The sequence below is a fragment of the Equus asinus genome, chromosome 22 (genome assembly GCF_041296235.1).
Source record: "Equus asinus isolate D_3611 breed Donkey chromosome 22, EquAss-T2T_v2, whole genome shotgun sequence".
Classification (NCBI taxonomy): domain Eukaryota; kingdom Metazoa; phylum Chordata; class Mammalia; order Perissodactyla; family Equidae; genus Equus; species Equus asinus.
Genome location: NC_091811.1, coordinates 17,418,866 through 17,433,028, shown reverse-complemented (window position 1 = coordinate 17,433,028; position 14,163 = coordinate 17,418,866). Strand labels below are relative to the sequence as shown.

The window sequence follows — 14,163 nt, the reverse complement described above, 5'->3', positions numbered from 1 at the left end:
CTTTGCAGAAGCCCCCACCTCTCCACCAATGTCCCCCACAGTTCACCTGGTCCTCACACAGGCCACAGGGGCGGACACACTTGCCTGCCTGTAGAGGATCAAGATACCCAGTCAATGCAGGCCAACAAGTAGCCTGAGGGCTTGCTGTTGGGTAGCACTGGTCCCTAGGGCTGGCTGCTTGCCCTGGCTGAACTGGATTAAATCTATGCTCTAGTAGACCCCCTGGGCCAAAAGGCCAGGGGGAGAATTTCAATGGTGTCTGCCGGGGTTTGTGTCAGCACGCCTGGACCAGGTCACAACAATGGCCACCTCCCAGTCTCTCCTCTCACTGAGATGCACCCAGAGCCCACCAGGTGAGTGTCTTTTCACCAAAGGACTGTCAGCCTTATCTCCAGTGATTTTAGGTTGCTGAGATGGTGAGTTTGTGTGTGAGCCCTTTAAGACCTGGGTCTTTTCGTCTTTCATCCAATAGCTTTTCTAGGGGTATCCCTGCTGCAGTTAATAGCCAATGAAGCCAGATAGTAAGACCTTCGTCTCAGTTGTGCTGAGTCTGAAGGATGCTTATAGCCATATTGGCCCCTGCTCCAGACCTCAGTCCTCCAGGGAGGGCTTCGTGCCTTAGGGTGGCTCCTGCTTGGCCCGCTGAGAAACTCTGCTTCTCCTGAAGGTGACTTTTTTCTCTCCAGCAGGAATTTCTGCCTCTTCCACCTTAGTCAGGACTGTCCCTTGTTGTGGGGGTTCTGTTTATCCAGTTTTCAGTTTTCTATCCAGGGTAATTTTTCCAAAAATAGTTGTAACCTGGTTGTGTTCTTGGGAGGAGATGAGTTTAGAGGCTGCTTATGCTGCCATCTTGATGAGATCTCTATTGTGATTTTTAAAGGGCATGGATATAGGTAATTAATGTACAGAAATATAAAATACTGTAGAAGAAAACACAGAGAGATTACCAGCTGAAGGCATCTGGGGAGGCTTCAGGAAGGAGATTATGGGTAACATTTGATCTGGATGTTAAAGGATGTGAAGGATTTGTGTATGAAGAGATGGGTCAAGGAAGGGCATTCAAGAGGAGGCCACAGGGCCTTATGGCCACTTTTCTAATAATTCCTACAAAACTGTCTGTGATTCAGGTGGGCACACAAGTCAGGCGGGTCTACACACTGGTCTCATCTGGACACACAACTCCCTGGCTGGTATGAGCCCAGCTCTTTGGCCCTGTGCTCAGCACGCTTTCAAGCTATATTTATCAGTGCACGTGATGCAAGATCAGTATTTTCCTTCTACCACTGAAGAGTGTGGCCCAGTAATGTCTTATCTTTGCCAAGCTATGTTTTATGGTCCATGGAGACACCACTAAGCACTCTGCACATCTGTCCACTGGAGCATGCTCTGGATCTCGAATCTTCTGAAGGCACTGCTGAAGTTTCTGCTCATTGTTTCTCAGAGTCCTTTTAGAGAGCATTGACTGACTCCTCTGCTTGGACCTGATGGAACACACCAGCTCTATGAGCCCCAGTTTGAGACATTAGGCTCAGGCTGCATTTATTTCACTCATCTGATGATCCTTCATCATTTGAGTCAATGAACTATCCAGAGCACATGCAGATGAGTACTTGCCAGCTAAAAATGAAGGAGAAGAGAATGAGGAACAATGCCATGGTGCCCAAGACAAGTCTTTACTGCTTCTTGACTCTAGTTCAGTGGTGAACAAGCCTTTTCAATCAGGGACCTTTGTTCAAGTAAAATCTTATAGAACTGGCAATTATACAGTAAAAGTGAATTCCCCTTGATGAAGCAGCCGGGGTGGGAGGAAGTTCTGCTTGCTCAGACTCCTCTTTGAGGAGCACAGTGTGAAACCATGGCTTGAGTGGATAAGAGAAAGGAAGTGAAAGGAGAAAGGTGATGATCATATGTACCGTTGGCCTTCTGTAGCCTGGTAAGCCATTTGGGACCTTCTAGATGAGTTCAATTGTAATGTGCCAGGAAGATGGATCTCTTGGTTTCTACTCTGAAGGAGTAAGCTGAGAGACAATGGCTCATGTCACGGGGTCAAAACTCTGGAGAAGTAAGAAATTTGTCTTTCAGTGTTATCAACTTTGCTCTTCTCTTTCAGAGGTTCCAAAAACAGAACAGACTTTTGAAGAGCGTCTGATACTCAAAGCTTTCTTGCTAAAGTTTGTCAATGCCTACTCGCCCATCTTCTACGTGGCCTTTTTCAAGGGGAGGTGAGTATATTAGTGTCATACATGGAAGAGCAATTGGTCACTAATACTGAGTCCTCCATTACAGTCAGCCTGTCCCCATTGTTAATTCACATCCGCAGCCCCATTCCCCACTCCCATCCCCACCTGGCTGTTCATGAAGCAGTGGCATTAGCACTAAATCGTTTTGGATTAGTGGCTTCAGATTCTGATAAACATGGAGCCTTTAAAGGGATTTGGTTTTGGGCTCTGCAGGGCTAGTCTTAGAATAATTTGTGTCTCCCAACTTTGAGGATGAGGGGAGAGGGAATTTCACGTATAGCCAGTGACTCTTAGGTCTTGCAATGCAATTCTGATGCTAACTGCCTAGAGTTAGTGCAGGCTTCACCGATTAAGGGCACAGTCTTCCATAAGGCTGCCCTCACTTCAGACATTGGCTGCAAGCTCTGGGGTTCCCAGGCCACTAATGATTCTGACCAACTGGCTACAACCAGTAACCCTTTAGGTTTGATAATTCACTAGAACAACTTACAGAACTCAGGAATGTGCTATGCTTAAAATTACAGTTTTGGGGCCGGCCCAGTGGTTAAGTTCACATGTTCCACTTTGGTGGCCCGGGGTTCACCAGTTCGGATCCCAGGTGCAAACCTACGCACTGCTTGTCAAGCCATGCTGTAGCAAGTGTCACACATATAAAGTAGAGGAAGATGGGCATAGATGTTAGCTCAGGGCCAGTCTTCCTTAGCAAAAAGAGGAGGATTGGCTGTAGGTGTTAGCTCAGGACTAATCTTCCTCAAAAAAAAATTATAGTTTTGCTATAGCAAAGGGATACAAATCCAAATCAGCAAATAGGAGAGGCACATAGGGCAAGGTCTGGTAGGGTCTTAAAAAGAGGCTTCCATGTCCTCAGGGTGTGTCAGCTTCCTGGCTCATCAATGATCAATGTATACCACCAAGCAGGAAGCTCATCCAAGCTTCAGTGTCTGGAGTTTTTATTGGGTTCCGTTATGTAGGCATGATTGATTGAATCATTGGTCATGTGATTGAACTCCATCTCCAGTCCTCCACCCCTCCCTTGAGGTCAGGCTGCTTTTGCTTAACTCAAAGCCCCAACTCTCTAATCACATGGTTGGTTTTTCCGGCATGGCGTCCCCCATCTTGAATGATCTCATTAGCATAAACTTAGGTATAGTTCCAGGGACCAACCATGAATAACAAAGACACTCCTCTTGGGAAACTCTAACGATTTAGTGGCTCCTCCAGGAACCAGGGACAAGGGCCATTCAAATTCTTTATTCTACAATAGATCTGGAAGTAAAATCCCTTCTGATAAATATTTTTCATGGTCAGGTCAGTTGGCTACCTATAAGGAGATTTCCCCATAGGCATCAACTATGTTAGGAAAGCTTCGCCAGAACGAAAAGCTCATCAACCAGGCACTGATAGCAAGAACTGTCATCATCTACATTTGATAATTTCTCATCAATGTGTTTGTGACCCAAAACATAGTCCCCTTCCTAGGACCTCTGCCCTTGACGCTCATGAAATTATAGTAGCAGAGAAACTGTCCGTATTAATGATTATATACTTCTTTGTTGTTTTCCAGGATTTAACATCAGTAGCAAACTGCATAGGTATGATATTCCAGGCCAAAAAAAAAAATAGAGTCCTGACCCTTAGATAAACTTGTCATATGTTGAAAGTCTTATCAACAGCACACTGCAGTCTGCAGTAACTGTTGTAATAAGACGCGTGGAAAAAGTGTTAGGGGGACACTTAATTATGAACAAAGACAAGAAGACTTTGCAGAGAAGGAAAGATTTAAGCTGAGCCTCAAATAGATGAGTAGTATTTCAACAGGTGGACAAGGGATGACATTTGAATTCAGTAGGATTCATCTGATTACCTGTCTCTTACCTTTCTCCTTCCCCCTCCTGCCCAGTCTTCTTATCCCCCAATAAGATAGACACTTAGGTCTTAGAAGAGGAACGAGGTAGGCTTCTTCCATTCCTTTGAGTATTTTCAGTAAGAAGTCTAGATTTTTCTTTTCTGACCCCAGGAATCTCCAATTGCAACTTTAGACCATCTTATCCTTCATTTCCTGGGAAATCAGATGCCCTCACTGAGGCGTTGCAATCAGGACTCAATTCTTGACACCAGTTAAGGGAAAAAGGTACACAGACAGTATACTTAGAGATAATCCAAACTCCATTGTCTTTAGGCTCAGAAGTTATCACACACACACTCACACACATGCATGCACACACAGACATTTGTGACCTTTCCAGCCCCACAGTAGCCCCATCCTCAGCCCCTATCCCTTGGAATTTGACTTGGTTAAGAGGTGAGCCCTAGATGTTATAGGTGATTGTTAGCTGATGACAGGGTATGAATTCCTGTCCCTGGGTGATTTAGCACCCGCCCTGGCAGTACTTTCCTAGAGGACGTTGGGCGATGGCTATTCCACTCAGAAGATATACATACCCTCAAGCAGTCCTGACTTTCTCTTTCCCTAACTCTTCCCCCACTTCTCGATTTCAGGTTTGTGGGAAGACCTGGAAGCTATGTTTATGTGTTTGATGGTTACCGCATGGAAGAGGCAAGTACAGCCACTGGTGTTTCATGCATGGCTAGTGGTTTGTAGATGCGCCTGCTCCCCCAGTCCCATCCTTATCCCCACTGCAGCATGGTTTAGTTCACATCCTTGCTTCTCTGAGCTCCACTTGATCTAACTGCTTATTCCTTTATCTTCTCCTCCCTGCAGTGTGCTCCAGGGGGCTGCCTCATGGAGCTCTGCATTCAGCTCAGCATCATCATGTTGGGAAAGCAATTGATCCAGAACAACATCTTCGAGATCGGAGTCCCGTATGTAATGAACACTTCTCATTCTCCTCCTTGCTGTCAGGGCCTAGCCCAGCAGTGCCAGACTTTCAGCAGGATTTTTATGGCTTCTCCTCTTCTAAGATAGCTTGGCTATTTACTCCTCTGTCCACTTGCCAGTAACTTTCCCATGATGCAGGGCTCCTCCCACAAGCCTTGTTTGCCAATCTGGTTTGGGCTGTTTCAGGCTTACTTGCTTAATTACACATAGCAAGTAAGTGGCAGAGCAAAGAATCATGTATCTCTGACCTCAAGGTGCATAGCATTGTTGTAAGTATAGTTGACATACGATATTATATTAGTTTCAGGTGTACAATATAGAGGTTCAACATTTACATACATTATGAAATGATCACCACAATAAGTCTAGTTACCATCTGTCACCATACAAAATTAATACAATGTTATTGACTATATACCCCATGCTGTACATTACATCCCTATGATTTATTTATTTTACAACTGGAAGTTTGTACGTCTTAGTCCCCTTCACTTGTTTTGCCTGCCTCCCCACTCACTGCCCTCTGGCAACCACCAGTTTGTTCTCTATGAGTCTGTTTCTGTCTTGTTTTGTTTGTTTATTTTGTTTTTTTAGATTCCACACATAAGTGAAATCATAAGGTATTTGTCTTTCTCTGACTTATTTCACTTAGAATAAGACCCTGTAGGTCCATTCATGTTGTCACAAATGGCAAGACTTTATTCACTTTTATGACTGAGTAGTATTCCATTGTATGTATATGCCACAACTTCTTTATCCATTCATCTATCAGTGGGCACTTAGGTTGCTTCCGTATCTTGGCTATTGTAAATAATGCTGCAGTGAACATAGGGGTGCATATCTTTTCAAATTAGTGTTTTCATTTTCTTCAGATAAATATACAGAAGTGGAATCCTGGATTGTATGGTAGTTCTATTTTTAATTTTCTCACTTAACTGTCAAGTTTTCCCAGCACCATTTATTGAAGAGACTGTCTTTTCCTTGTTATATATTCTTTCCTTTGTCATAGATTAATTGACCATATAAGTGTGAGTTTATTTCTGCACTCTCTATTCTGTTCCATTGATCTATGTGAATATTTTTGTGCCAGTACCATACTGTTTTGATTACTATAGCTTTGTACTACAGTTTGAAATCAGGAACATTATTATTTTCAGCTTTGTTCTTCTTTCACAAGATTGCTTTGGCTATTCAAAGTCTTTTGTAGTTCCACACAAATTTTAGGATTATGTATTCTAGTTCTGTGAGAAATACCATTGGTATTTTAATAAGGATTGGCTTGAATCTGTAGATTGCTTTGGAGAGTTATGGACATTTTAACAATATTAATTCTTCCAATCCATGAGCATGGTATACCTTTCATTTGTGTCATCTTCAATTTCTTTCATCAATGTCTTATAGCTTTCAGAATACAGGTCTTTCACCTCTTTGGTTAAATTATTCCTAGATATTTTATTCTTTTTGATGTAATTGTAAATGAGATTGTTTTTTTTCTTTTTCTTTCTTCCTTCCTTTCTTCCTTCCTTCCTTCCTTCCTTCCCTCCTTTCCTTCTTTCCCTCTTTCCTTCCTTCCTTCCTCTTCCTCCCCCCCCTTCTTTTTTGGTGAGGAAGATTGGCCCTGAGTTAACATCTGTTGCCAATCTTCCTCTTTTTGCTTGAGGAAGATTGTTGCTGAGCTAGCATGCATGCCAGTCCTCCTCTGTTTTGTCTGTGGGACATTGCCACAGCATGGCTTGATGAATGGTGTGGAAGTCCACGCCCTGGATCTGAACCTGTGAAACCTGGGCTGCAGAAGTGGAGAACCGGAACTTAATCACTACAGCACTGGGCCAGCCCTGGGATTGTTTTCTTAATTTCTCTTTCTGATATTTCATTATTAGCATATAGAAACACAACAGATTTTTGTATATTAATTTTATATCTTGCGACTTTACTGAATTCATTTATTAGTTCTAATAGTTTTTTTGTGATGTCTTTAGGGCTTTCTATTTATAGTATCATGTCATCTGCAAATAGTAACAGTTTTACTTTTTCCTTTCTAATTTGGATGCATTTTATTTCTTTTTCTTGTCTGATTTCTGTGGCTAGGACTTCCAATACTATGTTGAATAAAAGTGGGCATTCTTGTCTTGTTTGTGATCCTAGAGGAAAAGCTTTCAGCTATTCTTAGTTGACTATGATGTTAGCTACAGGTTTGTCATATATGGCCTTTATTATGTTGAGGTATTTTCCCTCCATACCCAGTTTGTTGAGAGCCTTTTTTTTTTTTTATCATAAATGGGTGTCAAATTTTGTCAAATGCTTTTCCTGCATCTATTGAGATGATCCTATGATTTTTATACAACGTTTTATTAATGTGGTATATCATGTTGATTGATTTGTGAGTGTTGAATCATACTTACATCCCTGGAATAAATCCCACTTGATCATGGCCTATGATCCTTTTAATGTGTAATGTTGAATTCAATTTGCTAATATTTATTGAGGATTTTTGCATCTGTATTCATCAAAGATATTGGCCTATAATTTTCTTTTTTTATAGTATCTTTGTCTGGTTTTGGTATCAAGGTAATGCTGGTCTAATAAAATGAATTTGGAAGTATTACTCCCTCTATAATTTTTTAGAATAGTTTGAGAAGGATAGGTATTAACTCTTATTTAAATGTTTGTTAGGATTCACCTGTGAAGCTGTCTGGTCTGGGACTTTCATTTGTTGAAAGAGTTATGATCATTGATTCAATTTCATTACTAGTAATTAGTCTGTTCAGATTTTTATTTCTTCCTGATTCAGTCTTAGAAGATTGTATGTTTTTAGGAATTTATCCATTTCTTCTAGGTTGTTCAATTTGTCATGCATGATTGTTCATAGTAGTCTCTTACTATCCATCCATAAAATTTTATGTGCTGTCTGTCCTCTCAGTGAATAAGTAAAGGAATCTTTCAGTGTGGTAGACAGATGAATATGAAAGCTCGAAACATAATGTAATCATTTAGAAAAATCTCTAAGAAATTGTGGAATATATGATCTTAGGAGGGGAAGGATACCTAGTTGATAAAACAGAATGGATTTTCATGTGGATTCTCTCTTCCTTCCCTCCCATGTAGTTTTACAAATTTTATAGAAGAACTTCTTTCAATTAAGTTTCGCATTGAGATAGTCATGAAAATGAACACTGACTCACAGGCATTGAACCTAAAAGAAAAGAGGATACAACAAATGAAAATCTACCCTCAGGTCAAAGGAAAATGTAACCCCCCCTGCCTTTCATTTATATTGCTTTTTGGTGTTAAAAAGAGTCTGTTTCAGGGGATATTTTCAGCTAGCCTGGCATTAGTGAGCCAGGGAAGAACACAGATGATTGGGGGTAACTCTTATAGGCTGGGCCACTTCTGTTTAGGAGGGTAGGATGGACAATGTATACCAGGCCCAGGGTTGTTTGCAAATCCCTTGCAAGGCTAATTCTTCTCGGATGCAATCATCAGGCAGTCCCCATAGGAGTAGGTGAAGATACTGCTACACACTCTATATCCCTCTTGGAGATTTATTATTCACATTATATTAATGGTTCTGAGAAGTTCTGCAATAAAGACATTTGTATAATTTCTTTCTTTCCAATTGTATTTGTTCATGCTATTGGCCACGGTTCTTAGCTGCAGACATCGGAATTCACCCTGGCTAGTTTAAGCAGCAAAGGGATTTAAGAATAATAAGTGGCTAACAGAATATTCTTTAAGGGCCAGAAGGCCAGACTCTGAGCTACAATAATCAGGAATAATACGATCCACACTGCAGGAGGGCTTGCAGGGAATACCACTGCCTCCATATCTTGGCTCATATGGCTCATATATTCAAAGATGAGAATTGCATACCAAAGAGCCACATCCACAAAAACTGCAGTCTGAGCCTAACCAGCTGTCTGCATCAGCTTGGGCTGCTATAACAAAATAACACAGATGAGGTGGCTTAAGCAGCAGACATTTACTTTTCATAATTCTGGAAGCTATGAAGTCCAAGATCAAGGTGCCAGCAGATTTGGTTCTTGTTAAGGGCCGCCGTCTCACTGTGTGCTCATGTGGCCTCTTTGTGTGTGCATGGAGAGAGCTCTGGCATCTCTTCCTCTCCTTTAAAGACACTAATCTCATCATGGGGGGTCCCATCCTCCTGAGCTCTTCTAAACCCCATTACCTACCAAAGGCCCCAACTCCTAACTTTAGGAGTTAGGGCTTGACGTATGAATTCTGGAGGGAACACAAATGTCCAGTCCATACCACCAGCCTCTCTGTTTTCTTTAACTTATATGTAAGATTTATATTCAATTAAATAAAGAATTATATATAAGAAGCAGCCCTTATCTTCTCAGAGCTTAGTTTTTTAGTTTGGGAGACAAAATAGACTACATGTGACTGCGTTCTCTCTATGTGGTACAAACTCAGAATTCAGAGTAAGCAAAGGTCAGGCCACGAGCAGTTACAGAAGGTTTTGTAAGCAGAAGGGTTTCCTCCAGGCTCTGTCTGTGTCTTGAAAGAAGACTGCCACCATCATATGTAACAAGTTGATCTGCCATTATTTTGTTTAAAGAAGCAATTTCCCTTGGGTGTGGATATATTTTCTAAACAAACAACAGACTGAGTCGAGCTTATCAAAACACTTCCTGACCCAAGTGGGCTACAGATAGAGAAAGCAAGGCCCAGAGAGATGGCGGCTCCCTGCCCAAAATCTTAGGGCATTCCAGGGTCATGGCAAAGGCAAGAGCCCACAATCTCTCTCAATCTATTTAAAGGTTGCTGAGTCCTAAGCTCCTTGGGTTGAATGGAACCATTGGAGGATATATGATCCAACTCCTTTCTCCATGGAAAACTATACCAGACTCACTGCTTCCATGGGGGGCTGTAACTGTCTGAAAGGTCCCCAGAAAAAGCTATTGTTTGGTCTTCCTCAGAAACACACTTACAGAGCTAAAGTTATAGTGGAGAAAATTTAGTTTACCTAGAAGGAAAAACCCTTTTTAATGAGAGCCCTACTTCAAGGAAGGAGAATCCTTAGTATTCGCTCATAACCCTTTGCCATCCCCATCCTCAGAATGGGTCTCATCAATACCAAATGTTAATTAGACTGAATGCTTAGGGTGTTTTTCTGCCCCCACACTGGGACAATCTCAGGTGACACTTGGGCATACGCTTTTCTTGGAAGAGGATTGGTGAGGACATTGGTGTCTGGGCGACTCATTCCACCACTCTATGTAAGTTAGCCTCTAGTCATCACTCAGCAAATCACCAATCTTGAGAAACTCAACCCTCTGAAACTGTGCCCTGTTCCCAACTTTATGACTGAAAGTCGCTCAGTGATAGTCACCAAACAAAGCTGGTGAAGCACATGGTCGCTCTTCTCTAGGAGCTTACCATCTCAGAGAGACCACATTTGTTATGGACAAACATCCAGGAAATATACAGACCAAAAAAGATGCACCAAAGCCACATCTGGCCCCTTTGAAGCTGTGACACCAGCCCTTCCACTGCTGCTACAAAGGAAAGTCTCCATTCCCTTTCAAACATCTGGAGAAGACACTTGTCCTTCCAGTACATTGCTGTTCTGCTCTGGACGGAATTGTATACAGCTTGTGGGCGTGAGATGCCCTTTTTTCATTCGTGGACATCTGCTCTACCACTTAGCCCATCTACTCTGGACCCAGAAGCCTTTTATGGAGTGTGAGAGAGGCAAGAACTCAGGCATATGTTTGGACAGTGTGTTGGCATGTTCCTCACCCATCAACTCCATCGCTTCCATAACAGATTCACATGGCTGTTTGCCTTGAAGGCTGAATTTTCTTGCTTATGCCTGATGTGTGTTTAATATGCCACATTTTAACTGATGGCAATTACATGTTAACTCATAAATCTGTGAGCCCGTCACTTTTTTAAGGCTCACTGTCCTCATCTCTTGATGAACACGATGGCATTGTCATCATCTCTATGGTGCTCTCGTTTTAGTGCTAGTGTTCTATGAATCTCTCTTCTATTCAATTAAACTAGTCACTGCTGATGTCAAATACAGGTCATTTCTATTTCAAAAGACTTTTTTCTCATTTTAGTTTCTAGTCTGCTCAAGGACACATACAACATAGTTGTGTAGTTAAATTCAGGGATGTAGAGCTAAAGTTCATCCACCTTCAAGACCAAGGCCTTTCATCCCCAACGTTCTCTGTCATTCTACAGGTTGGGTTTGGAGTTTGGTCACATGAAATTACTATGATTATGATTATTGGATCTTTCACTCCCTACTCAGAGCCCACTCTCAATAGATTAGACCAGTCCAATCCAGAGTTCAACCACCTGGTAATATCCTTGTGTAGGACACAGCTGAGAAACATAAAAGAAGCAAGAAAAAAAAGAAGTCTTTCATAGTCAAATAAGAAATGACAGTTGAGCCTGACAGTGAGGAAAGAGTAGTATAAATTATAAAAATTAGACTCACTGGAGTGGTGGGGGTAGCACATCTGTGTACGGCAGAGATTGTCAACACATCTGGGTTTCAATCCAGGCATTATGATATACTTACTGTGTGACCTTGGGAAAGTTGTTCTAGAAGGATTTTCATCCAACATGGTTATGTAAAAGTGCAGTTTGGGTCTATGCCCAGCCATCTAGAAAATAGAAAATATGGACATCTGAGAAAAGAAGAGCCATTCTTGGGCGTTACAGGTAGCCAAGGTGTTACTGAGTGTCATTGGCTTTTGTGTTTACAAATGGGGCTTTCCAAGTGTTTCAAGTCCAAGGACTGAGACAGTAAAGACCACCTCAAGAACACTGCTTTCTCTTCTGTTCTGGGCCTAATGGCTTTCGGTTCACAGTGTAGCTCTTACGTCCTTCAGAGCCTGCATTAAAGTTTTTCCTCAAGGAGATAAATATTAACCTTAAAGGCAAGACTTGATTTTTAAAAATTGAAGCAAGACTGAGGAGTTATGTAGGTGATCATACTAGATAAGAATATTTGGGGTAAAAAAATAGGATAATGTAATACAGTTATAAGATTGACCATCTTTAGAGTTATCATCTACTTCTGACAGCAATTTTCTAAGATTCTTCCAAAGAAAAGTTTAAAATGTTAGAGACCATTGAGTTGACCTTTTCAGTACGTCAGGTAGTCAGCTATAATTTATCTAGCTCCCTGCCAGTGCAACATTCTCATTAGATTCTGTGTGCATGTATGTGTGTGTGTGTGTGTGTGTGTGTGTGTGTTGCAGAAAGTACCACAACTACAATTCTGATGGCTTTGAGAATCTTACAGTCCAGGAGGCTTCTTGAATCAGATTGTTTCCCCGTCTTCAGTCATTTGTGAGCCCATATTTAAATTCTTTCCCCACATCTACCTAAAGAGCTATTTACGTAGTAATTTCCTTTAAACCAATTCACTTCTTATTTAAATCCACAACATTTCTGAAAATGGAAAACTAACACTATCAGTTACCATGAATAGCAAATAACAGTAGAAAGAAATAAAATGAAAACAAAACATTATTACCCAATGACATTAGCCTAAATCTGCGTTCTCTTTATTAAAAAGGAAGACATACAAGCTCTGGGGAGTTGTCAACGGCATCCCAGCAGCAGACTGGGATTTTCTTCCTGACTGCCATCAGAGGGACGAAATGAGAACAGGAAAGGAAATAACTCTCCCAGGTGCTCAAATGAGATGTAAGGCCAAGCGCAGAGGCCTTCCAAAGGGCTCACATGGACTGCCAGTGGACTGTGTACTTTGCTTGGGAAACATTGGTTTAGAGCATTGTTATCACCTCTTAATCCCACAGGTCTCCACGAAGCTGACACAGATGGCAGACATGTCCAGGAATTCTGTACAGCTGCCCTTTGGGACCTTGAATAAGCTTCACCAGCTCTCTCAGACCTGTCCCTTTCCTACCCCTAAATCTGGCAGGTGCTCCAGACAGGGCCACTGCAGAAGCCCAACTCTGTCCAGGCACCTTCTACCAGGCAGCCACATGTCCCACCTTTGCTAGGCCTGGTTCAGAGGCCCTGGAGTTGGAAAAACAAAATGCTTCCAAGGGAGGCAGTAAAACTGGGGCACTGGGCACTTTAAAGGCAGCTCTGAGACTAATGAGAACAGGATAATAGATAAATCTGTGTTGTGTGGTCTGGCCTTGAACTGTCCCCACTCACGCAACCCCAGGCTCCTGGGGCTGACACAGTGGTGGCAGATGCTTTCTGGAGAGGATGTTTTAAACATTGCAGGCCCCAGAATAATGCTCATCGAAAGCTTCTTCTGAGATGACTTCGAACATGGCGAGCAGCATGATGGAATCTGATCTCGTGCTATTTATTACCCGAGTCCGCTAGTGGGGTTGCCCTCGTCTCCCCTGCCCGCCGCCACTGCCTTTCCCTGTAGACTTTGGATCCAAACTGCATGGTGCCCCTTAAACATGCCTCACCACAACCCAAATCCTCGCCGTCATTTATCTCAAACTAGCTTCAGTATTCCTTGAAGCAAAATTGGAAATGGGCCTTCTATTATTCAGAGATGGATTTTCGTGTGTATAAAAAGGTAAATGCTATCTTTTTCAAGTGCCAGATTCTCTCCTGGGCAAAGTCTGAAATGGACAGAGCAGATAGACGGATGAATATTTCCACTGACAAAATGTTCCCCCATCGCTATTCTTGCTAAATGCACCAAATCACATCCCAAAATAGCTGTGAGATACCCCTGGACTCAGCCAGTAAGATTTTATAAACTTTCTTCTTTTTTTGGTAAATGTGATAAATATTACATTTCAAGACATAAAACAGTCTCTCTTTAAAGCCATCTTGGGCAGAAGTCTGTATTCTCAAATACAGTGGAATCCGGCCATGAATCAATGGTTTAAGGAACAAATTTGAACCTTGTCAGGTGTCAAGAAAGGGAATACACAGCTCAGAGCTTGATGTGTTTCTCTTCTTTGGCCCATTTAGGGCTTGGCTCTGCCTTCTTTGATGGGGCTCAAGGCAAGTAGAGCCAGCATCTGTGAAGAGCTGCCTGGGGCCCAGATTCCCTCAGCAGGGAGGCCCACAGTGTGACAGTCACCACGGGCTTGTGGT

The 14,163-nt window shown here is 42.2% G+C and overlaps 1 protein-coding gene across 3 annotated transcripts in view; it reads left to right on the top strand.

Moving 5' to 3' along the window:
- The window catches only part of ANO2 (anoctamin 2), a 334,494-nt gene that overhangs the window by 281,181 nt on the left and 39,150 nt on the right, over positions 1-14,163 (top strand). For all 3 annotated transcript variants that reach the window (XM_070494504.1, XM_070494502.1, XM_070494503.1), the window contains exons 17-19: positions 2,111-2,222; positions 4,740-4,797; positions 4,963-5,063. In XM_070494504.1, coding sequence (XP_070350605.1) covers positions 2,111-2,222; positions 4,740-4,797; positions 4,963-5,063 — 271 coding nt within the window. The remainder of the gene's footprint in view (positions 1-2,110; positions 2,223-4,739; positions 4,798-4,962; positions 5,064-14,163) is intronic.